Source organism: Triturus cristatus, chromosome 8, assembly GCF_964204655.1.
Source record: "Triturus cristatus chromosome 8, aTriCri1.1, whole genome shotgun sequence".
Lineage (NCBI taxonomy): Eukaryota > Metazoa > Chordata > Amphibia > Caudata > Salamandridae > Triturus > Triturus cristatus.
Window position 1 is genome coordinate 1,314,763,396 of NC_140591.1, and position 26,285 is coordinate 1,314,789,680.

At 40.6% G+C, this 26,285-nt stretch overlaps 1 protein-coding gene across 13 annotated transcripts in view; it reads right to left on the bottom strand.

Annotated features, from left to right (window-relative positions):
* ROBO2 (roundabout guidance receptor 2) overlaps window positions 1-26,285 on the bottom strand; it is a 746,476-nt gene that overhangs the window by 100,926 nt on the left and 619,265 nt on the right. For all 13 annotated transcript variants that reach the window (XM_085623038.1, XM_085623035.1, XM_085623037.1 and 10 more), the window contains exons 14-15: window positions 17,363-17,594; window positions 1,863-1,987 (exon numbers count right to left, since the gene is read on the bottom strand). In XM_085623038.1, the coding sequence (XP_085479164.1) occupies window positions 1,863-1,987; window positions 17,363-17,594 (357 nt within the window). The remainder of the gene's footprint in view (window positions 1-1,862; window positions 1,988-17,362; window positions 17,595-26,285) is intronic.

A 26,285-nucleotide genomic window follows, 5' to 3' on the forward strand; every position in this document is an offset into this window, starting at 1 on the left:
CCTAACCAGCCACTGTAACAACCAGGGGTGTTAAATAAAGCTCAGAGGCAAATTTGACTACAAATTTCACAGGGAGTGGCCGGATACTCATCTCCGTTGGACAAAAGCTAGGGCTACAACCATGTTGATAATTCTAAATAAAAGATTTAAATAATTATGCACAAGCATTTATGATCCAGCAGTAACTGAAAAACATGTCCAAAACTTCAATTTGAAATTACAGTTACATAAGACGATGCTAAAATAATGTCAAATTATGAAGATATATTTCGATAATTTTTTATGATAAATTTCATTTAGGTACATAAAATAAATGGATGTGCAGCACAGACCAACACTGACAAGAATAGAAATATTATTGATTTTTGGGGAATGATAGCATTATGTTAGATTCTAAACAGTAATTAAAAAGGAGGATCATTAGATTTGTATGCAAATGAGGTTGATTCATCACCTTATTTTTTAATGAGGTGTAAAGTAGCATCTGCCGAGGTTATATTAAAAATTAGTACTCGCAAGGAAGTCCTTGCTCACCGAGCAGTGTCAGTGATGAAGAGAATTTGGAAAGATAAAGAAGATAAAATGTGGCAGAGGCTTTACAAGTCGGTGACTAATTAGCAAGTACCAAAGTACAACCATAAAACACATGTAGGGAAAGACACAGGTATTACATTGAATTGGTTCTCCCGTCAACACATGTTGGTCAGTAATAAATTTGCAATTATTGCCCAGAAAAAGGTACGTTTTAGCAACTGGTCTACCTATGGGTACCTTATTCAGTTTGTCTTTAAGAGGATGAGAGCAGTTAAAAATATTCTATTCCTGGGGTTCAGTGGACAGGTGGAGTAGCCCAGCTCTTTTTCAAAGTCTTCTTGGAAGATTTCTTGCATTTGGAACCTAAGTTGCTTTTCACTAAAATTGTTAAGGGATGCTCAACTACAGTTTGGTCCTACCCTAAAAGTGTTCTTATTCAATCAAAAAGATGTTTGCCAGTTTCACCAAAGAGCAATCTTAGGGCTAAAATCACAATCATAAGTATATGTGGGAATATTGAAATATTCTAACAATGGTGAAAATGTATTCATGCTGTTGTCAGCATCAGGTATATTTGTCTGTGAAACCTTTAAGCTTCATGTTGTGTAAAAGTGCACTACACAGATTCATGCACCCAGTGCACTGGTTGATGTATGCAGTGCACAACTATAGTAAATAAATATATACACTGTGGCCCTGTGAAGGGAAAGGCACACAGATGAATTAAATCTGTCTATTTGCGCCCAGCAACTACTTTTCCTCCATCTGTCAACCAGGGTGCGTATGTGAGTAGTGTCTAGACATTGGTGCCTTGATGTGAGTTGCCCGTGGCTGCATGAGTGTCCCTGCTTGGATTTCTGTGCATACAAGGATGCCTATGTGTATGTTGGGCTGTGTGCAGAGGTGCCCATAGATATGTCACCGTTTCTTCACGTGTGCATCTATGCGTGCCTCTGTGCATGACGTATAGAAAGATCAACCTATTGGCTTTGTCAATGCATAAAATACATCCACTCGACTACTTAACAATCACCCTTCCTTTCCTTTTTTTGATCATCCCATGCAATCAGTGCAACAAGCGTAAGCATACTTGTTCCTTTTGTTCTCCAAGTAGAACATGAGCATAAAAATGAAATAAGTTATATTCCACATAAAAATGAAGTAAGTTATGCTCCACATAAAACGTGTCTTACTACTGGCAGTCTGTTGTCGCCGAATCCCAATAAGAGGCGCACAGATGACGCTAGAATGAATTGGCTCATTATTATTTTAGTTTGGCTTACCTGCAAACACTTTTACTTCCAACAATAAAGCCTGCTGGTGGTTACCTTGTACTCCTGTATAATTCCGTTCTGGTGCTCGGAGGGGGGAGGGTCCCAGGAGATGCTGATGCTCGTGCTGTTGTGGTTGCCGACTGTCAGGACGGTGACAGACTGTGGCGGGGCGCTAGGCGCTGCAGCAGGTAGATGAAAAAACACAGAATAAAGACATTAATCTAGTTGCCAGGTTGTTCCCACTGCTTAAATAGTGGGAGAATACGCAGAGAAGGTGGAAAGTTCACCGTCCCCAGGGGCCCCCATATGCATACACTGTCGGGAGCTGACAATTTTGAAAAATGTCCATCCAGCGAGAAGCCTTGCACTGAATGAAAATGCAGCAGGTACAGGAGAAAAGCAATCAGTCAGTATCTCCCTTGAATCTCTGGCACAACAACACGCTGCCTCCTCGTTCGTGCATTTATCAAGCATTCGCAATTAACGCTTATGTAGTTGTTTATTATCTGATCATTTTTCTGTACAATGATGTGTTTAACTATCTTATCCATGTCATTTCTGTTGCAAATGTATGCCACGCGCAGGAAATCATTCACTTAAACTGGCTTTTAGGAAGAGAGTGAAAGAGCCATTTAATGAGTGTTGTGAGTGGTTCTATCAGGCAGATATTTGGCAGTTCATCACGGATGTGTAGGACATGTCTGTCTTACACATTATGCCTTGCATTATTATTCAGTCACAGGCATGTCAGTCCGGTATGTGCTGGGCTCATTCCATGTGCCTATGTGTATGTATGTATTGGTATACCGCACCACAGGGACCTATTTAGCTTTGAGACGTCAACAACATTGACGTCTTTTTTCCATCACTGAGTACATTTTCTGAACCTGAAGCATGTGCACGCCCTAGTAACTGCCCCTAATACCTTGGAGAGTCAATAAACACCCATATTGGCATCAACACTGACAGTGATACTCACAGCCGGACTGGGAACTTAAAACAGCCCTGACAATTTGGCGGACCAGCCCCATACCCGGGGGGATACAGAAGTGTGCCCTACTGCTTTTGTTACTAGAAACCGATATTGCAGTGCCGCTGCATAACTGGCCCCCAGTAACAAAACCAGTCCCCGCTGCTGAAACACCAGCCCCCACCCCTCCAGCCTCAAGGAAAAACGCCAGATGCCCACTACAGCCAGTCTGCTGTGGTGATACTACTGGTGAATTGCCATTTTGTCCCATTCTGCTCACTTCCCTGGTACAGATGTGTCTGTAAAGACAAGCAGCCACATCCCAGCATGGAAGGCACTGGGCTGAAGTCATATCTTCCTTCAGTAGGCCAAGCCAGTGGCATAATGAAAAATGAGGCCCCTCTACAGAATGTTGAGAAGGGCCACTGAAACTCTCATATCTCACAGTTATTCTTAAGTAGCCAAACATCATGATGTGCGCTATTGTTTCACTCCACAGTAACAATAGAGGTGTCTCCAGCATCATTTTTCTGCAAAACGAGAATAGCGGCAATGACTGATGGAAGTTATGCCTTTGCCCAGTACCTAATTTGTAAATAAATAAGTGCTGGGACCCTCATCAAGAGGCCCCCACAGTTTGCACCACACATTGCCGCTGTACTACTAACAATCCTACTGCTAAAAGCTAACAATTCAGACAGTTCAAGGCCGCCTAAGCTTTGAGAATGGCTTGGGAGGCAGGTACTAGTTTTTTTAATGTATATTGAATTAACAAACAACTGTTTTTCTGCTCATCTTTGAATTGCACAAACAGTGCCACCGTGTGGCAGCTGTCATAAGTACAAGTCCTGGCAGCTATGAGCTGGTGCCAAGCACCGGAAACCACCGCCTCAAATTAAGGACTGTTTTTGCCAATTATACTTGCCATGGTTCTGATGATGGTGGAAATGACTAGTGGCAGTGGTATTAACAGTCCTGTCCTTTGTGCTGTATTTGAGGTGCCGGCTCCTACTTTTGGCCAAATTATGTGTATGTCAAAATAGGGAGCTAGCTCCCTATATCTCAGTTATCATCTGAGTGATATTCATCTGAACTTCTACTCAGCCAACAATTCGTCTAGCAGTAACAGCACAAAGCAAACATCATTATACATTCATTCTGCCAATCATACTTTATGTCCTTCAAGAAATAAACAAGGCAATGTAGCAGTGGCATCGAACAGTAGGGTAGGCCTGGGCGGTAAATTCCGCTCCGCTCACGGAATTTGGGTAATTTCGCGTTCTACGGAGAACGCGGAATTGCCCAAAAATCTGCATTCCACAACTTCGCGGAATTTTTTGCTTGTTTACGTTCTCAAAATGCGTGTTCGCGAGATATTTCCCTCCAAGCACGCAAACAGCGATCACGAACAGGAAAAAAGCATTGCGAACAAGAAATTCCGCATGTTTGCGGAATTTCTGCATGTTCGTGGAGATTTTTACCATTTCGTGGAGATTTGCATAGCGCGACTACGCAAATTCCACCCACCCCTACAGTAGGGCGTACGAAACTGAGACTGCCATTTGTCCCAAATGTGCTTGGGGTGGCTAGCTTTGTAAAGTTAAGCACAAGATTTGGAAGTTACAGCAGTATAACACCTTGTGCAAAACAGTAAATACCACATTAGAGCATGTGAGCCTAGAAAGAGGCCAGGGCAACAAAAAAAGAGGCAAAACAATTAAAGGCAACAGACATCTAAAAACGTTACAGATTACTTAATGTTTGCAACCTGAAAAAGTGATTTTCATAACAAAGTAATGAATGATTCTAAGCCGTTTGTTGATACATTTCCTGAAACTGGAGTTATGCACCTGTAATTATTATTCATTTCGAGCCTATTCACAAAGGCATTTTGGAGTATGAATGGTAGTACTGATACAGATTCTTTGGCATAATCCTACATGATCTTGTGAATTGGCCCCAAACATCTAAAATGAAAATAGTCATATACAGTATAAAAAAGGACTGTGACCTCTTTACACTTTTCCTAATACAGAGTTGGACTTTTCAGGCCAATGTTCAACTACATGTAAAAGTACACAAAACAAAAAAGTACTCCTGGAGTACCACTCCGGATACTCATAAATGCTTTCGTTAATCAGCTCCTTTGATTTAAGTAGTGCTTGCTACCACATACTTTACCATATCAGTTGAAAGTAATATTTTGTTTGCTCATTTTTAAAGATATTTGAATTATCTTATGTCCCCAGTGTTGCCCTCTCGCATGCTACCCACATGGAGGTTTGCTAATGAGTTTAAAAACTAATCAGCTTAAAATCAATCAATCATGTTGGAAGTAAATGTTCTGTATGAAAGAAATTTTATGATAGCAATCTTAAGTGTTATTAATTATATTAATTATACCACTGATAATTAGATATGTATTCCCTTTTTTTTTTAAAGAATACAAAAGTCTTTTGTGTTAAAATTGGGACCGCAGCAGATTTGTTTCTGGATTTTTTGTTTTATTTTCTTTCATTGCTTTTCCTTGTAATGATTTTAAATAAACAATACCATTTTGAATGAATGCCACATGGAAGCATTGAACATAACAAGCGTTATCAATGCATATTTACATGTAGGTGTAGCTAGCAATAATGGCTTCATCCATGAACCATCGACACAGCAACAGCTACCCGACTCAAAGAACCAGGTTACTGGTTAAAAAAAAAGCCACGAAGATGCAAGTACAGTACACAACCTCAGTTTATTGTCCTCTATATCAACACAGTCCCCTAGGAAGGTGCCACATTTTAAAGCTCTAACACAGCTCTATTTAGAATACTTCAGATAATGCCAGTTCAAAGCTAGTGCACAATATCACATGCAATATGCTAGGAAGCTAGAGAGAATAAACTCGTCTAAGTCGAGTTCTGATTTGTATCTCTCTATGAAAACTGGCACTGGAGATATAAATTAAAGCACTTGCTTGACAGTGCTGCAGTTATTAAGTACAGCACGCTGAAAAATACCATTTTTAAACCGTTTTCTCATTTCCCTTGTTGCTGCATGGTAGAGAACCTCATGCCTGATTCTTGACAGGTCAATTATTCCGGCGCTCAAGCCCTTCCTACAGATGTGCGAGAACCCAAATCGCTGCTCATCTTTTCCAGATACAGCCAAACAGAATTCCATTTGTTACCTTCACAAGGCCAAAGAGGTTGGAGATGGATGTACACTGAACTGTGACAAATGTCTGATCCGGGGAAGCGATGGGACTCTGGCGAAATTAATTTTTGCAGAGGGGAAGGAACAGTCCACATAAAATTCAACCAGGTGAAGGTTGGGACTTTATGTTAGGAATACACTTTCTGATGTGCATTAAAAGTGCCCACATCACTCCTCCAAATTGTTTTCTAAGATAGCACACTGACTTTTAAAAGATTATTTCTCCGATAGATTGCAGTGCAATAGATCAGTTCTCTATTACAATATAGAGATTTTTTCATGTGTCCTTGACGAAAAAGAGCCTGCACAATGTTCCTGTAGCAGTCTCCTGAAGAGTTTTTTAAAGCAGATATCAGCATAAGGCCATTAAATGTATTAAATGTGAGATTGACACATGCATTTATTGCACCGCTTGTTTTTTTTTTTTTATCAAGTTATGTTTGGCAAAGAAGAAATTCATCAGTGGCAACCGCATTAATGAAAAGAGGCTGTGCATGGTAACTGCCACCTAACACACACCAAACATTATTTTGTGCTGAAAAACATCAGGTTTGGTATATTTATTAACCGATAGCAACTCATTTCAGAAACCAGATTGATTTGTGTGTGTAGGTATTTTCATACTAAAATTGGGAAAATTGGCCTACCACATACCTCTCGACAATGAGCATGGGTGAGAGGTTTGGGAGCAGGGAGTGGAGGAAGGCTTTTCAGAGTGGGTGACCCTACCAAGGTCTGCTGGAGGGAGTTGGCTTGTTGTATAGGGAAGAAGAGTCGGATGAGGGCGACACGCTCCAAAATGAATGTGAGGTGAAAGTTACGTTTAGATTGTCTTTAGTTGTTTCTCTTCTGTGTGATATTGTGTACTGTAAAATCAGACAAAGTAAAGCCACAGAAGGGCATGCTGGGAAGCTGCCATCCGGCAGAAAATCAAATAATATCCCTGCATAACGTCAAATGCTGCACGTTTGCCTTTGTTTGTGTTTATTTATCACTATGTATCTGGAAACAATTAAACTTTTAGCTCCTATGATTTATATGATTTGTAGGTTATGGTATTTATTGTAATTGCAATTTTCAAACCAGTAGCATTGTCAATCTTACGTCTACATTTACTTCATTGTAAAGGCTAAATAGAATTCTCAATAGTACGACACTCCCCATCACCTCAAGTGAATAAACCTACAGGTCAGAGGTTACCATTTAGAAAGAATTGGACTCCACCTTTTATCCATTAGAGACAAAGATAGTAGTAACATCAAGTCGCAGAATACATGTCAAATTTATATGGGTAAGCTCTCGCCGCCATGCACGCAAATTAGGGAAGCCACAGATAGAAACTTCTACTCTTGTCTGTCTTTGATATCCCTGGCAATTCCCTTACTAACCCAGGTCTCAGGAGTCATACAGTAACAGTTGGTGCCAAACCCTAAGGGCCATATGTAGGTAGGGACACATTTACCACTTCATAAATACCGAATTTTACCGATTCGGTATTTATGAAGTGGTAAATGATATGTAGGTAATTGGTCGGTAAATATTACCGATTCGGAATAATTCGGTAATTACCGAATCGGTATTTACCGATTCGGTAATGAGGCATACCTTCCCATTGATGGGAAGGTATGCCTCATTACCGAATCGGTAAATACCGATTCGGTAATGGGGGGAACACATGCAAGGGTGGCAGGGTGTCACATTGACACCCTGTTGCACCCCTGAAACGGCCATGTGTGCACATGTGGCACACATACATGCCCGAAGGGCATGTATGTCTGCCACATTGCACACTTGTAGGCGCTATGAAATGCATTTCACCATCCATACTTTATTTACCACCAACTATTAGTTGGTGGTAAATACCGACTCCAAACATCACCCACACACTCCCCCTACATCTCATTTCTGTATTCGGAATTTACCGAATCGACAAAATTACCGAATCGGTAATTTTACCGATTCGGTAAGTTCCGAATACAGAAATTGTCCCCCTACATACCAAAAGCCAAAATACCGGTCGGTAACGGTATAATTACCGAAAATCGGCCGTTACCGACCGGTATTTGGCTTCCTACATGAGGCCCTAAGACACTTACAGAACTCTGTAACTAACAAAAATACCTATATTTCCTAGTCCCGGTGGTCAGCAATGTTCATTTACTAAGTATTAAGAAGAGCTTAAAGAGATTATCCTGTGAGGTGTACCCTTTTCTTGAATTTATCAGGCACTGCTAAGTAGATCAAACCAGAGCATAATGTCTTGAAGAAAGCTACTACACGATCAAATTTTCACCGTAGCACAACTTCAGCATATTCCCTGGGAATGCAGAGATTTGTTGCTGGTCATCATTACACCCGACTTGACATGCTGCTTGCCAGATAATGAAGAAGTTGTTGAGCACAAGCAAATTCTGCTGGATGCTAGAAAAGCATTGAGATTGCCACCAGATTCAGGCATAAAAGTTTGCTTCTAGTAACCAGAGTTTGTGGTGATACTTACGGCATTCTAAGAGAGTCCCGTCAAGGGACTGCCTATTGAAAGATGAACTCAATGGCACCAAAAACCTGCCATATCCCATACTCTGCAATGACTGTGAAGTGGGAGGCTGAAACTAGGATTCATGGAGCCATTCTGTCACTGCCCTCCCTTTGGTTATGCCTGTGACCATGAAAGCTAAGAGTAACAGTAATATTCATTACCAGTATGTGATACAATCCATCACCCACCTTATGAATATATATATATTTTTTAATTAAATTACTGCTAAACAAGTTTACACTGTGAGATTACTTGGAACATCATGAGGTGTTATTCCACACATTCACTCTGACATGGAAGGTTCAATTCCATTTTCATTATTTGCCACATAATAGTCAGCATATTCAACTACTGTATGCATGTGGTATTTGTATAGCAAAAACCTAGACAAAAGGAAGCAGGTTTCCAAGGCTATGCAGGCGTAAAGGAAGCGGTTAGTTGTTATAACAACTGCTAACATTTTTCTTGGCAGCACCACCAGATAAAGAATAGATAAAGACCACCAGATAAAGACTGAAATAGTTGCCTTTGTCTGCAGCAGAGAACATGTATTGTCACTTTAATATATCTTTAGATTAGGAGAGTCCTTCTACTCTCCCCGCAGATATTCAAGAGCAGAATAAGGCCTCCTGAGAGGAAACGCAGCTGACAGGCCCCACTGCGGAGGAGTGCAAATGGAAATGTCACTCCTCCCTTACTGACTGGAAACACAGGTTGACTAGAGAGATACAAAGTGATTTCTACTTTTAGAGAATCTTCATTTAACTTCAGCAAAAGACAGTTAGAAGTAGGCAGTCAGCAACTTAAATCAATTTAGAAAAGGACAGGCAGAAAACTCTCCAGTGTGGAAAGCGACTCTTACAGCTAAACACCTGCTGTTTTAATTGCGACTAGCAGTGATGTAATACACACACGCACGCACACACACCAGTAAAAATAAATGTGGGCGAAAAAATCATGTTACAAACGCACATTTACCCATTTATTCCTACAGTGCACATTTGAAATTCCTGTTTACAACTACATGAGCGTGGAATTCACAGGAGAATATCATTGCTTACTGCCTCACATACTGTATTTTACAATAACTTGACTCACCTTATGGTTACAAGGTCTCTTCACTGTGGTTTTTACAATATTGCCTAAATGTAACCCCTGACATTCTGGTTTTGTTTAAATACCATTTATTAAAACAAATAGAAAAAATGTCATGCCATTATCTATCTATCTATCTATCTATCTATCTATCTATCTATCTATCTATCTATCTATCTATCTATCTATCTATCTGTCTATCCGTCTGTCTATCCGTCTGTCTGTCTGTCTGTCTGTCTGTCTGTCTATATTACACAGTTGCAATGCCATTGTGTAGTCAAGTCAGAGTTTCCACAGGAAAGGCCATTTATTTTCACTAACTTTGACAACATTTGACAAATGTTCATGAAACTTCCCCAAAAAGTTTATCCACCTCAGCTCCTTCTTGGAAAGTTTTGGGGTGATCGGTCAAATGGTGGCTAAGCACATGGGGGCGGGCGGTGCCAAAACATTGATTTCCCATGTTAATTCCCGAAAAAAATGCAATAAAACATTACACCACCTTTTGCAAAAAGTTGGAACTTTAGTCATAAAGTGTGATTTTTGTTATTTGCAGTAAATCTGTTCAGCCATTTTTTGAAAACTCTACACTTAAATAGGAGGTTGGGTAGTCACGAAGGGGTTAAAAAGATAGTGATATCTGTATCTGGACTATTGATGTCCAGATATGCTCTGACTGACCCTTTTTGAGGGGTATAGTCAATCATGATTGTCTCGCCACAACCTGAATAATAGGTTTGTGGCAGTCATTACAAGACACAGTGTCCATGTGTCCTGAAGGTGACTTAAAACAATATAAGGTGGCATGGTGAGGCCACCCTGATCACCAGGGGCAGGGCTGGAGGGTCTTAGTGAGATCCTCACTTGTTTGGCTGGCAAGAACACTGCACAGGTTTAGCTTCAAGTCCACAGAAACTATAGGATGGTGTCACAATGATTGTATGAAGTCATCAGTAAAGTATGAACTGGTGAATTTCAGAGACTTTTAAACATTAGTTTTTACCATATTTTAATATCTATCTATACCTTCACTTTAACCTTTGGATACACACATATCATTTTTGCCAAAAATATTCTTTTATCTGAACAAAAGATCTTAAATCTTCATTTTGGCATTGCATGATACCTTTTGAAATGTCTTTGTTCACTGGGAAAATTAAGGAGGGACATATAATCCTTTATTTACAGATTTCAATTATATTACCCATTTATTGAAAGTTGAACTGGAAAATGTTTTCTGTAGCATATAAATCTGTTCAATTTAGAAAAACAGTGCCTCTGTTTCAATAGGGAGACAATACTGATGTAATACTGTGGCTCCTTTCATCGACATACAGTGACACAATCCTCTTTCAGGCACCTACTGAAGATGATGAAAGATACTCTTGTCTTTAAGAGACAGAGGACACTTGCTTCCAAAGCTTTGAAGTCCAGCATGATGAAAAGGATGGCATTGAGTGCTACTTTTTGGAATGGCTTAGCAGAGGTCATCAGATTTGCCCGCCTGCTGCCAAGGAAACTAACTGGACTAGTTAATTTGGAATTGTAAGCAGACTGATAAATACATCATTGACACGTTTTAGATTAATGTTGTGCAGCTGTGAAGATCACAATTAGCAATATGTCAACATGCAGCAAAAAAGGACAGATTCCTTTTTGGCAGCATTATTTTTCTATAAATGACCAATTATACTGTCAAAAGAATTGCTAAAGTTCAGTTCCAACAACAAACTTGGTATGTTAACATAGCAATTGCAGTTCTATGCCAGTTCTTTAACCTCTTCCTGAGCCTGGAAAAAATTCCTCTTAAGTAGAAATCAGCTAGGGTCAAACACATATAAAAAAAAACACTGTAGACCCTAAAGTATCAGCAAATTTCAGACCCGTTTCGCTACTGCCCTTTCTTGGGAAATTTATGGAAATGCTTGTGAATTCCCAATTTCAAGCTTTTTTGGAAAGTTATTCCATAATTGATCCCACACAATCAGGCTTTAAAGCCTCTTTTAGTACAGAAACTGCATTGGTGGAAGTCTTAGACAACACAAGGCTCTCCTTAGATGACGGGCACTCAGCAATGCTGGGGTTTTTAGACACTTCTGCATCTTTCATTACCATCTCCCACTCAGTCTTAACTTAAAGACTAGAGTAGATAGATGTCGGATGAAGGCCTTGAGGTGGCTGAGGAATATTCTGAGTGAGCGCACCCATGCGGTACAGCTAGAGTCATTTTGTTCTCAAACCATAGCTTTGGACTTGGGAGTGCCACAAAGTCTTCTTTGAGCCCCACACTTTTTAAAATGAATGTGGCCCTTCTGGCCCAAATGATAAAATCATTTGGGTTTGAGGTCATCTCTTATGCAGATGACACTCAACACTTTACTCAATCTAGACTCTACTAAAGAGAAATTCCGGAACTGTATGGATAAGATCGCTTACTGGATGCAGTCCAAGTGCCTCCAGCTAAACAGAAGCAAAACTGAGATTGTGCTCTTTGCAAATGCTCATTCTTTGTGGTCATAGGACTGGTGGCCTCAGGGCCTGGGCCCAGCTCCCACCCAAAGAGCAATAGAAAAAAACCTGGGAATCTTGGTTGATGAAAATCTCCCTATGAGGGAACATGTGATTGCGTATTTTGTTTTGGAGTCATGAGCCTCCTCAGGAAGCTCTTCAAGTGGCTGCCATTGCAGAAATGGAAATGCCTAGTCCAGGCCCTCATAATTAGCTGCCTGGACTATGGGAATGCCCTAATGGTAGCCTTGAATGAAGTACTGTCTTCCAAACTGCAGGTGGTTCAAAACGCCGCAGCTCAGCTAATTAGTCATATTCCACCTGCTTGCCCTCAGATCTCTCCACTGGTTGCCCATCAAAAAATGGTCTGTGTTTAAACTTCTTTGTTTGGTCCACAGAGCCTTGTATGGAAGAGGGATACTCTATCTGTAGCGTAAATTACAGTGGTACATACCTACTCTGTGTGTTGGATCCAGTGGCAAATTCTTGTTACTTCCTCGGTGTATTTGTACTATTAAGTATGGTGGGTGCTCCTACTCACACTTAGCACCCGGGCATTGGAATCTGCTTCCACTGCATCTCAGTGTGTGTACTAACTTTAAACAGTTTAAGAAAACCCTCAAGACCTGGCTCTCTTAGCTGTCTGACACCTTTCACTCTGGGTTTGGCCAATCTTTGGAGCTGCTATATCGCCAAGAGAAACCAGCTGGGTGGACACGTGTGCTTTACAAGCAAACCTAACATAACATAACATGTGTGCATAAGTAAAACTTCGCCCTCTATATTAGTTATTTTCTTGCTGTGTTTTCCTCAAAGTAACCAAAACAAAAAACATAGTAGGCAGAGCACATATCAATCAATCCATCCACCCACCCAGTCCCTTCCCATCCATCCATCCATCCATTGCGCTGCAGCATCCATCCATCCATCGGGCTACAGCATTGTAATATAATTATGTCACTGGCCAGGTAGCACTAGATGAAATCTCCAGTTTGCTATTCATGGGTGTAGAAAATTAGGTTACTGGTTGAGAGGGTGAAACCCCATATAAGCAGCAACCACAACTCCTGTCCAGGTGAAGTCACAAGCAACCCCAAATTATAATGTACTTAACACTCAGGTAGCTTGGCATAAAGCTGACAGCTTAAATTAAAGACAATGTGTAAAGTATTTATACAGCACTACAAACGTAATAAAGGGAAAATCCCACATCAATTTTGCTAAATAGAGTCAAATGTAATAGATTATCGGAAACCAAAATGACAAAGATCCAATTGGAAGAACCAGAGATATGGAATTATAAGATTTAAGTGTAAATAGTGCCTAAAAGCATAAAGCTCCATTTGTGGATATCTGGTCAGAGCATTGAGGATGCGTCGCGGTTTTGACGGAGCTGTGGGCTATGATGCAAGGTCATTGTTGAGGATGCCATTGAAGGGGGGCTTGTGATGCAAAGATGGCATTGAGAATGCATCGCACAGCGGCTGTTTCAAAGGGCTGGGATGCGAGGTCCTGCATCAGGGATACATCGCAAAGTGGTGGTTCTGATGCAGAGCTGTGAGAAGATGTGTCCAGCTGCATTGGTTTTGCCCACAGGAACATAGCTTGGCTGGTACAGCATATATCAGGCCCACTTCCAAGGGTCCAGGAGTGGAGTGGCACCACTTGGGTGATAGAACTCACAGCAGTCCAGGTGCTGGGTTCAAGGAGGTTGGATCCTTTTCTGTTTCTCTGGTTCTGATCAGGAGACCTGCAGACTAGCCCCTTGAGTCACTCTGGTGATCCTGGGTTAAATATGCTGGTCAAAGGCTTGTCTCTAGAAGCTTCTCCCCACTTAAAAGGCACAACTGGGTATAAATATTGGACCTCAGACACCAACTCTTCAGTACACTTCTGGACCTGTGGATACTCTGCCAGAAAGAGGAATTGCTGCTCTGAAAGACTACTACCCTGCTGTGCTGACCAGCTGCCCTCTTGCCTGGGGGAGAAGGGCTTGACCTGCATCCCTTGAACCCAGAATCCAGAGTGACTGAATGGGTTAGTTGACTGGCCTCCTGAGCTGAATCTTTGGGGATGCAACAGGCTTCCAACAACCTTGCAACTGCACCTGAACACTGATATCTGTGAGTCTTCCTTGCCAAGTGGTGCCACCTCAGTTCTGGAGCCTTGGAAGTGGGCCTAAAGTGTTTTACCAGTCTCTCCTCTACTGTGCAGTGCAAACCTGAACAGAACCGAGGCATCGCCACTGCTACATGGATTGGACCCGTCACAAAGACCTACATCACAGCACATCGGAACCGCCACTGCGTGACACATCCTCAGCACAGGCACTCAAATGCCTTATCTACATCAGCCTCAATGACAATGATGGACTCTGCATCACAGCTTATTGGAACAGGTGCAGCGCCTCAACTGTGTGATGCATCTTTGATGTCAGACTTCCCATTGCAAGCCCTCTTTGATGGGATCCCCCACGACGATGCATGACCTTGAATCTCAGCCTCGCCTCATCTCAGAACTGACACATTGCTTCAGCATACACTCTGCAAACAAGGATTTAAGGTACTTTGTTCAGCTGGCCTAATTGGGACCCTGTAGCCGGCCCACGCTTCATGTGATTGGCCTGAACTTGTGACTTTGTCGAATCAGACTTGACCAGATATTCACAGTTGGCGCTGTGAGTGTTTTGGTGCTATTTTAATCAAAATCTTTAAAATTCCATATCTCCGGTTCTACTAATTGGATGTTTGTGGTTTTGGTATTGTTTTATTTATTAAAACAAATTCTATGTTTCTAACTTGGTGTTGGACCCTTTTTGAGTGGTGCTATTCACTTTATTACTGTTTAAATTATTGCACAAATACTTTATACATTTCCTCCAAGTTAAGACTGACTCTGTGCCAAGCTACCAAAGGGCTGAGCCCTGGTTAGTTTAGGGCTGGCTTGTGTTTCACCCTGACAAGGATTCTGTTTGCTGCTTGACCAGGACTCACACCCCAGTCAACCAACCACTCAATTTCTTAAAAATTCTAATCTACCTTTGGACCATTGTTATAACAAGCTTTTTTCTAGAAATCTTCATGATAGACCTTCTGCTTTCCATCAATATATAATTGTTCTGTATATGTACCAAGAGTGTTATAATCTACCAAATAGCATGCCATCAATTAGGCTTACAAATAACCATTCTTCGTATACCTCACCCTTTCTACCCACTGCACATTTCCTTTGAATTTTCATCCTTGTCCTTTCCAGTTTTCATCAGAAAACTCAAGCACATATCGTGCATTCCTTTCATCATATATTAACTGGCACTGACAATGTAACCACTTCAAGATGGCCACTGCATGGCCTGTTCCTATCAGTACACAGTTTTCAGTTGCTGGAAACTCACTATCTGTTTATGGAGTCAGGCTCATGGGAGTTGATGGACTGCAAAAAAACCTCCAATAGCCCACTTGACTACGATCACATGCTGCACATTTGATCTGAACTGTTTGCATTGAGGTCCCCAGTTATACCAAAAGAATAGATGGAATAAATGTGTTGTTCACCTTCAATTATCTTATTGCTTGACAAGGTTTGCCACCATAAGATGGCCACTTTAACGTACATAAGCTATGAAGCCTGCACTCATTGCAAACACAGCATTTCCCCCATGGAGAACCTGCTGAGCAACTAGCCACTCCTTGTAGACGTACAGACCCATTGTAGACCACAGATAAGACTAAAGGTTCACAATACACTCACAAGGTATGCTGTTTCCCCGAGACCTCAACTAATTACCTGGATTCTTGAGTCTCATAGCCCATTATTGATCTACCCCCCTCAGTACATATCTGCACGATTTTCTGTACATGATCAACCTTTAGAAGCATTTCTCATATGAAGTCTACAAAGCATGACACATCCTCTTCTTTAGATAGTGAGGTCTATCCCAGACCACCAATTTCACCATCCTCCTTACATCCATGCTGACATGCCGTCGTTTTACATTGCCCAATGATGCAAATATCACAATGCTTAATCTCCACACATATGATTAGCAACATGACCATGCTGACACCATGGGTTGACACCTCCTTGACAGGCTATTCATGCAAATTAGTATATTCATCTTCTTCTACAGGATGCTATAATTTCACTATGCCTATTAACTACCTGGTACGACGTTTGGACAATTTAAAAGCAACTCTGTCTCATATACCCACATGCACAAAGTAAATATGACCTTTAAAGTAATGCTCTTCTGAGACACTGCTACAGATTATCCCGACAACTCTTCCCAATGTTTATTAGAATATCATCAAACATTTTTTCACCTTCTTGTGTTGTTGCAGCCATGAGCCCCCTCCCTAGCATACTCCTCAGCATCTGATCTTCATTATAACTGTGTACCCATGCTGATACCGGACACCTATACCCTAATACACCAGCAAATTATTAAGCTTTGTCTAGAATCCATGACACATATTTAGATCGAATAGGACCACTTTCAACTAGAGATCTACTCCTACCCATAGTATTCTATCTTTATGCTAATTTCTTATCCATATACATGAGAACATATACTATACAAGGAGTATACCACCTCCTTCATGGAACTAAAGCACGCATCTACAACCATCACTGGTGCATGCTCACTACTATGACTTTTATGCACACCATTTCTTGAACAATCTTTTAGCTGTGTCCAATCCAATTGTGTGCTTACAGTTAGAGTGAGTCAAATCTCTCTTTTATTGCTGTATCAACCTCTAGTTAATTGAACATCGGATCTTTAATAATACAATATGAATGTTTACCTCAAAATGCTGGAATATTGAAACCTCTGAAAACTCTATTCCATTCACAACATAATACCGAAACATCAATATAGTGTGTTGTGATTCCAAATCAAATAGAAATATAAGTTTAAACTTCCAATATGAAATTTCAGAGTAACAAGCAGGAGCCTTGAGTAGGTCTTCAGGTAAACATATGTGCATGCGTCTTCTAAATACATTTTGATAATATATATTTGAAGAGACATAAATATGCAGTGATATGTCACCACAGATACAGAAATTGTCATCTAAATAATAAATATTTTCACTGGAATTAAGATACATTTTTAAAGTCAATGCCTCCAAACAATGAAATAGATTTTTTACAATTGTAATCAACTCTAGTGTTGTTTTCATAGGTACTTATTTGCAGTATGTTTCAGTCCGCAGGTTGGGACTAGTTACTAACCTTCTTCTGTGGTCCGGGCTGACTTTGAATCACTGTCAATTCCTTGGAACTCATTGAAATAGGGGCGGACTTTAATCTCATATGTAACCCCTTTTTTCAAATTGACTATGATAGAGCTTCTCTCGGTGGGAACTTTGACATCCATGTTCTGCCATGCTGAAGGAGATGATAGACCTGACATCTGACGGTACATTACTCGGTAGCCCTGGATGAACTGGGATTGGCGGTCAACCTGACAACAATAGTGTAAAAGAGAAGTTTACTTGTGTATGCATGTAAATAAAAGTTTTGTCTGTTTGCCAACACATGAAAAGACAACCACAGAAATACCTCTTTTTAGAAATGATTTCGATGTTCAGCATTAACAGCATAATTGAAACGATATATGAAAATAATGCACCCTTTCTTTCGAGGGCATATTTTTCCAGAGCATTTTCTGGGCTAAATGTTTATGTGATAAGGCGGAGCAGAACCTCCTTTCGCTCTACAGCAGAGAACAAACACATGAGTTTTGGAAAGAAAGCACTTCGGATGATTCTTATTAAACACATTTGTAACTAATAAAATTCATTTTCACATTCCCAGGTCCCCAAAATATTCATAACTGAGTGACTACCACTTAAGCTGCTGAGTGTGGCAGGAAGGACCTACAATTACATCAACATCATTACATATGATCATATTTAATGGCTATCCGTCCATCTGGCCTTTGCATACACATGTAGTTTCTTGATAAACTGCTTTATCTCCCTATGGACCCTCACAAATCATACCTCCAGAGAAAAGTCTGGTAAAAGAACAGGACAGTGATTTGGCAGACTTGCTCATGCACATAAGAACCTACAAAGATCCAGAGAAGAGTCCTATGTAAGAACAGGACACTGATTCAGCACACTTGCTCATGCATATAATTACCTACAAAGACCCAGGAAAGAGTCCTGTAAAAGAACAGGACCGCGAGTCGCAATTAAGGAATGGCTTCCCATTCATTCCTATGGGCCTAGAGGCCCATAGGAGTGAATGGGAAGACATTCGCAATTTGCGAGTACCCATTAGGTACTCACAAATTGCAAATGCAATTTCAAGGGTGCAAGGGTGTCATAAGGACACTCTGATGCACCCCTGAAATGAGCATGTGTACACATGAGGCGCACATACATGTGTGCCACGTGGCACTTTGAAAAAAGCAAAAAAGTGTTTTTTTCAAAGAATTCGCAAATTACCACCAAGTGTCAGTTGGTGGTAATTTGCGATTTCTTATGTCATATTCGCACAACGTAGGTGCTTTCTACATCGCAATTTGCGATTTCTTAAATGCAATTGCAAAATAGAGAATCGCAAATTTTGTGATTCTCTAATTTGCAATGCGCTTTTGGGATGTTACATCCCAAAAGGCCTTTTCCTGTTGGCAAACAGGCCGATTCTGAGAATAGGCCCATTTGCGAACTGGAAAAGAGCTTGATACATATGCCCCTAGGATAAAATAAATCTCTCACTGGTACTTTTAACCCCTTCGCCGCGGCGGGAATTCCGCCGCGGCGCTGGGGGGTGCGGGGGGGCAGCGCGGTGGCACTGTGCTCATGACGGAGCGGCTCCGTCATGAGCCACGGTTGAGCTGTGCTCATGACGGAACGGTTCCGTCATGACTCCGCCCAGTTGCGTTGTCCCCCCGCACAGGCGGGGAAACAGCGCCGCGTGGGCGGAGCGGCCGCCAACGGGCGTGGCATGACGGAACCGTTCCGTCATGAGCACACGGCAACCGTGGCTCATGACGGAGCGGTTCCGTCATGAGCGGGGAAGGGGTTAATGTTGGTCCAACCCAAAGTCAAGGGTTGGTCACAATCTTTACATCACTGTCTCTTTGATCAAACATTATGCTTTAGTGTTTGGGACTCACACATAAATGGATGGATGTAGAGCCATATGAGAATGACTGCAAGGGAAGGGACTAAGTCCCCACCAACAGAAGTCGTACCTGGGAGAATTATCAAATGTAAGGAGTTAGAAAACAAATATTGTTTTTGATTTACCTTTTACTTGGACCATAGGTTATTTAATTTAATGGATTGTTAATACTGTATTCAAACTCGTAGAGTAAAGATATAATCATATACAAAGAAAAGGTTCTTTCAAGAATGTGTTTCCAGAAGCACGTGCATGCAGTTTGCTTTAACAATTTCGAACAATCTAAACAGGAGAAAAATAACAACGATGTAGAAGAATAACAGTCCAAAACAAACGCGTTGTGTCCTTGACAACAGACTAAACTAGGACTGTAGCACATTAGGAGGTTTGGCCTTCTGGAATTCAAAAAGAGACACATAAATGGCACCGTGTTAATCTTTGATATCTTTTGTTTGTGATTATTTTAAGTCAGGCATGCTGGAAAGCAACGATAAAAGGGTTTCAACGTTGCTAGAAATTTTTCCTTTATTTTCTTCAAACAGCTTTTTATGTTTTCTTGGAATATTTTATCCTGTTGAAAAGTGCGTAAATTAGCACTACTCTTCTAAACATTCTGACCCCGATTCCATATAATCCGCCTGCATTTGGAACTCTAAGACCGGCTAGATTCCTGCTGTGATGTTTACAGTTTTCCTCATATCATGGGATTCTCACAAAAAACCCTACACGTGTAAATCTGAGATTTCCATGCATAGGTCCAGCCATTAAATAGCTGATTTCCCCAACACCTGGAAACACATTGGCTTCTAGTTGTGTTGATGTGCAACTCTATTTTTGTTTTTTTTTACAGGGGAAATCTTTACCTATGTAGAACCTCTTTCCTTTATATTATCACAAACTATGATGGTGTTTTCACCAATATTTTACAATGTTATGTTTCTTGCTAATCACACCTAACATAGATTGAATCTATCTAAAAAATGTTTGATGGTTTGCCAGTAGGCACAAAGTTACAACATTGTGTGGATTCACCTTCCTTCAATGTCCACCTTAGATCATTACCCTGCGAACACCTGCATTGTCTATCACACTAAATTCCATCCACCTGTATGAGTAAACATTTGTGAACTCCAATTCGGCATCACAGAACTTGCATTTGTCAATGTCGTTTTACACATCCAAGTTAAACTTCGATGCACAATTGTTTGTGACTACTAGAGGCTGAAAAGGGAGTTGTTGATAAAATACATATGGGCCTCTGTAGAGTACGTTCTTGGCTGAAGATATAGTTTGATAATGAACCCTAGACACTTGAATCCATTTCATCTCTTAAAAAACTCGAGAATTGGCATTCTGTGCTTTCATTAGCGGTGATCAGCCAGTAATGGCACTATTTTACAGGTCAAAGAAGAAAGGGAAGGGTACATTTATAAAAGAAACACCGAGGTGTCAGCTCTGAAGCCCTGCAGTATATGTTACAACACTTTGCTAGCATTTTGTAAACATCCCGACATTCACTCTAAGCCAATGTATGCACTGGTAGAGGGACATCACTCACAATAATAGCTTGTTAATACAGAAAGAAGCAAGCTGTGTTTTTAGGACGAGCATTAAGCAGCTGTTTCAACATGAAGGGAGTCTGTAAATCAGGACAGATTGTTTTTACCCATGTTTGGTTTTCATTAATTAAATGTGTTACAGATGTGAAGGCCATAGGATTAGGGTAAACATTTGCATTTAAAGCCGCTACCCACTACCGTGTGTGGGGTGTCAAGCTAAGCTTTGCATTAGATAAAGAGACAAGGTGAAGGTATGGCCTGCAGGCTCTACATCTTCATGATTTGTTTTATTGACTGCAAAATTAAGAATTGTTTGTGTTGTTAGTAACAGGTGACAACACTAAGGACCCTTTTACAAGGTGCCCCAGTTTGTTGGGAGGTCAATATCGCATCCATTACTGATGGCGCAGGGTACAGCATTTAGCATGTGCGGTGTTGCTCCTCATTCCATTTTCACACCTGAAAATGGGGAATAATGCAGTAATGCTGCTCGTTGTACTCCTTTCTGAGCAACAAGCCTCTGGATGTTTCTTCTTCCCTGAAAGACCTATGACACACATTAACATATCAAGTTTCAAGTTTATCTTATTAAGTGCTCAGTTAATTAAAACCTTCGGGCTTGTACAAAACCTCTACATGAAAAACAACATAGTAACACGAGTTAATAACAAAAAACATGATAAAAGGTAAGGAGAAAAATGCCAAATTACTGGGTGCCATAGGTGGCCGATATAGCCTTATATACATTTCTGCTACTGTCCCAAACTATTGTCCCAGGCTGGCTGCTGGTTATACAATATCACTGCTATGCAGGTTGTAAACAGCACTTGTTCAGGGCCTTAGGTTAAGACTTCCGATGCGCTTCCAATTTTCTGGTCGAGCATGATCAGATATTTGTGAGTCTGCGGCTGAGCTGCATGTCCGTTGCGTTAAAACAGGCTAAGATCGCAGGCCTCCAGCGGCGTAGCACCCTCTGGGTCCGTACTGGTCTTAGAATAGATCTCCAATCTTTTAGGTTGGATTTGCAAATACAGATCTGATGGACATGATCATATCAACATGTATTTGTTAAGGGCACATTCACCCATGGGTATCTTAGCACTCAATAACAAGGGTTTATTGTTACACAACTCAATGTTTCTAATTTGATCATCCTATGAAGGATGGAAGTCGAGTGGACCGACCAAAATTAGAACCTGGGACCATGAGGCCTAAAATAGATCCATGCTGAGAATGCATTGGTATATAATGCAAAATCATTACCCATTGTAGAGACATTACCAAGACATTATGATCAAGAAAGTATGATTAGGAAAAAGGTATTTGACCCAAGCACCTTACTTCATGATGGCAACCCCAGTATGGCTTGACAGAATGCTCTCTTAATGGAACAGCAAAGAAACTGCTGAATGCCCTGCACTATACATTCCAAGAAAAGTAGTATGATGTTCCAAGCAGGCTGCCATTCCTGAAGCTGCAGTCAGGGCCAACGTATAGTAGGAAACCAGGTCCTATAATATGCATGTCCACAAGCGCTGCCCGCCTACACTAACCTGAATCTTCCATTACCACCAGGTGGAGCAGTTTGAACATTTCTCATTGCGTTTTTAAACACATTATCATTGGGGCGTGAATAAAAAAACTCTTGAATAAATCACACCATCCTAAAATAGCTAATATCGCTATATAATGGATTAGTTAAAAAATGATTCGCAGCCTATTGAGAGAAAGAATAGTTCCTCCTGAAAAAATCCTCGGATTTCAAAAGGACATTCAATAGCATGCCACTATCATCACAAAGTAACATTACATACAACCAACCATCCATGTCTTCTCTTCCAAGATGGCGTAACGAGGAGCATGTTTCTATAATGTAGTCTAAAAATCCAAAATGAATTAATTAAGAGGTCTTGATCAACTCTGATGGAATTAATAAGGCTCCAAAACCTCATCTTTGTAAATAGTTAAATGATGCGATATTTACAAGTAATTGAATTATTGGTGGTCAGGCAAAACAGTAATAGGTGGTTACTTATTATGAAATTATGTGTGCTGTGTTGGCTACTACATAGAATTAAAAGTAATCTAAGAAACATTTACTAGATATCAGTCTTGATTTTTGTGTCATTATGTGACTATATAAATAGTTTATTCCGAGATGTTGATGACATGTTTTCAATAGAATAAAATACATTTTTGTATTGAGATAAGGTGTTCGTGGCATTCTCTTACATTCGTTCCAGGAGCCACAACTGCATTGTAGTGGCTTTGGGTCACAGATCACTAGAACACAATTTCAATCAATCTAGTATCACACTTTTTGAAAGGGGGCACTTTTTCCCTCCAAAATCACATTTATCTCGATTAATCAAGAATACTAGAGTCAATCCCAATATTTTCCAGAATTCTCTCGTGATTTGAAATGCTTCCCATCTTGTAACTTCTTGCTCTCCACCTTACGTTTTATTAGCATTTGACAAATCTTCCAGTTCCTGCTAATCAGTTCCTCTTATTAGGATTCATATCAGTAAAGGATCTTATATATAACTATAGTTAATATGGTGAGCTGAATAACTGAGCAATTGATACTCATCTGCACCCTTCACCACAAGTCTGGGCATAATAACTAGATAGAAGAGATGAAGGGCCATATGTAGGTAATTTCTAATTACCGATTCCTAAATACCGAAATTTACCGATTCGGTATTTAAGAATCGGTAAATAGAATGTAGGTAAAAAAATTGGTAAATTTTACCGAATCGGTAATATTTGTTATTACTGATTCGGTATTTACCGAATCGGTAATAAGGAATACCTTCCTAGTCATTCCTATGGGCCTGGAGGCCCATAGGAATGAATGGGAAGCCATTCACTATTACCGATTCGGTAAATACCGAATCGGTAATAGGGGAAGCATATTCAAGGGTGGCAGGGTGTCACATTGACACCCTGTCGCACCCCTGAATCGTGCATGTGTGCACATGTGGCGCACATACATGCCCTAAGGGCATGTAGGTCTGCCACATGGCATCTCTAGAAAAGCACACAATTGCTTTTTAAAAGGTATTGGGTATTTACCACCAACCTGTAGTTGGTGGTAAATAACGAATCCTTAAAACAAAAATGCACTCGCTTGAGTGCTCCCTATTTTACCGATTCCTTATAATAACGAATCAGTAAATTACCGAATCCTTAAATCCAGCCTCCTACATCTCAATTGCCTAAATACCGGTCGGTAACGGGAAATTTACCGATTTTCGGCCGTTACCGACCGGTATTTAGGTACCTACGTATGGCCCGATATCTCATCTCAGCTAAAGCATCTGCAAGAAAAAAAATTGAAAAAAGGGAAGCTGATTAACAGGAATTGTCTCATCCCACAAGTGTCTTCTTTTCATTTTCGAAATACCTTACATAGTTTACTTGTCAGCTTGCCAATGCTATGGTTCATCTGAAACCTCAGTAGATCTATTTCTGAATTGTGGTTGTTTTTTCCTGAGAAGCCATCACTCTATGGGTTGATAATCTACTGTCCCCCAAAATAATCATTTTTGCGGAAAGAAGATTCATTTAGAGCTTGTTTTTTCTGGAAATGCCATCTTGTGCATTTGTTTGCTACACCCTCTCGCGTGTATGTTTTACATGTTCAAGTTAGTGGAAGAAACTATACTGCAAGTATCCACGTTCTAAGAAATAAGAGCAGTGGAAAACAAGAAAGACTAGCATTGAAACAATGTTAACATCAATTTCTAATGAAGAATAATTAAACACTGATTTAGGAGCTCAGTTTTTCACTTTGCATAATGTCAACAAGCAATGAAAACATAAGATTAGCATAAAACACTGGACATTTAAATATGGCTAGCGAAAGAGTAAGACAATGAACACGTGCACCAACCTGCACTGTGTGTGTGATGAAATTAGACAAGTATAACTGTAACACTAATACTTTAAAGTGGGCATTCTTTTAAATGTAACTCTCACTAAAATAGGGTTGGAATCTTCAATGGCTATTATATGATCGTTAATGCCCACATAGGTGCAATCCTGAAAATAATATTTAACATTTTATTGAAACTAGCAAAATGACCCTAGCACAGGATTCTCTGTGTTTTCTTCCGCAAATCCAAAGCAATAGAGACAGTTAGTGATTTCACCACATGGATTTTTCCACTGCCTGTTTCACAGCTTCAATGCATCACTGTATATTCTCACTACACTGAAGTGAATGCTGTCTCCAGAGTATGAAGAAGGCCCCATTGAAGTAACTGCTCCCCTTGAGCTGGTTTCCCTCCTCCTTTCACACAGCCTATCAATGCCACAGCATTACAGTGTTAGCCCCACCTGTCAACCGCGAGTGATGTCTAGCCACACAACCCTGTGTGCAGGTCTACCAAGGCAACCTTATTCACTCGGCAGACACCACGAGGCTGGCAGGGCCATGTGGTTGTTAGGTGCTTCACCCACATCCTATTCCCATTTCTCACTTAGGTGAATCTCCACTGAGAATTCATTGTGCAGGGTATGCCTCAAGTGAATTCCCAGCTAAGCATTCACTTGCTATGGATAAAATCCAGACACAGCAAAAGCAAACTTACTGCATCTATCAATTCATCCATTTAAATTCAACTGTTGCAATATCAGGCAGAAACTTTTTTTCACCTTGTTTTCCTTTGGTCCATTTGAGATCGGTGCAAGGACATCCTTTTGGGTTGTGCCTTAAAAACTTCAAAACAAATGGTATATAAAGCTAACCACAGCACTCTTACGGCCGCACACTACTGGAGTCTGAGGAGCTCATTCTGTAACTGATCATCACTTCAAGCAAGCGAGAGTGGCGAATGCCGGGTGCATCCGCCCAGGGCTCTGAGCCCGATGTTTCCTCTGTGGGATCGTTGTTGAGAAAATGTCAAGTTGTAACTTTTGGACTCCATTGTTTTCTTCTCAATTCTTCTTCATCTCATGTCATGAATAAAAATCACCATTTAGAAGCGGATACATTATTACATAAATCTCTTTAACTGCTCCAAAGAACTGAAGCTCTGCATGCCCCCCAACTGTGGCTGGCTGAGAAGAGCCCAATTAGTTACAGTCTGAGCACACGATCCAGAATACACTTGGGCATGCAAATTCTCAGCCCTTAATCTCCAGTGCAAAATTCCCCCACAGCATCGCCTTCAGCAATTGTTCCATCTGTGTTAAAAATCTTAAGAGTGCACCAGCAGATAATGAACATCTAATTCTAATTCCAGCCCACCAGTTACAAAAATGAAAAACAAATTGTTTTGCATATAGCAGACTTATTTTTAATTACAGTCGCTGGGTGATTTCCGTATACCATGAAGCATATGTGAATGCTCAATCAATCAGAGGGTGTGATTGGCAGAACATCACAGGGCGTCTTGTTTTAGCCCAAGGGGATATCAACATTCTGCTTCACTGGGGAATTGTCTCTAGTA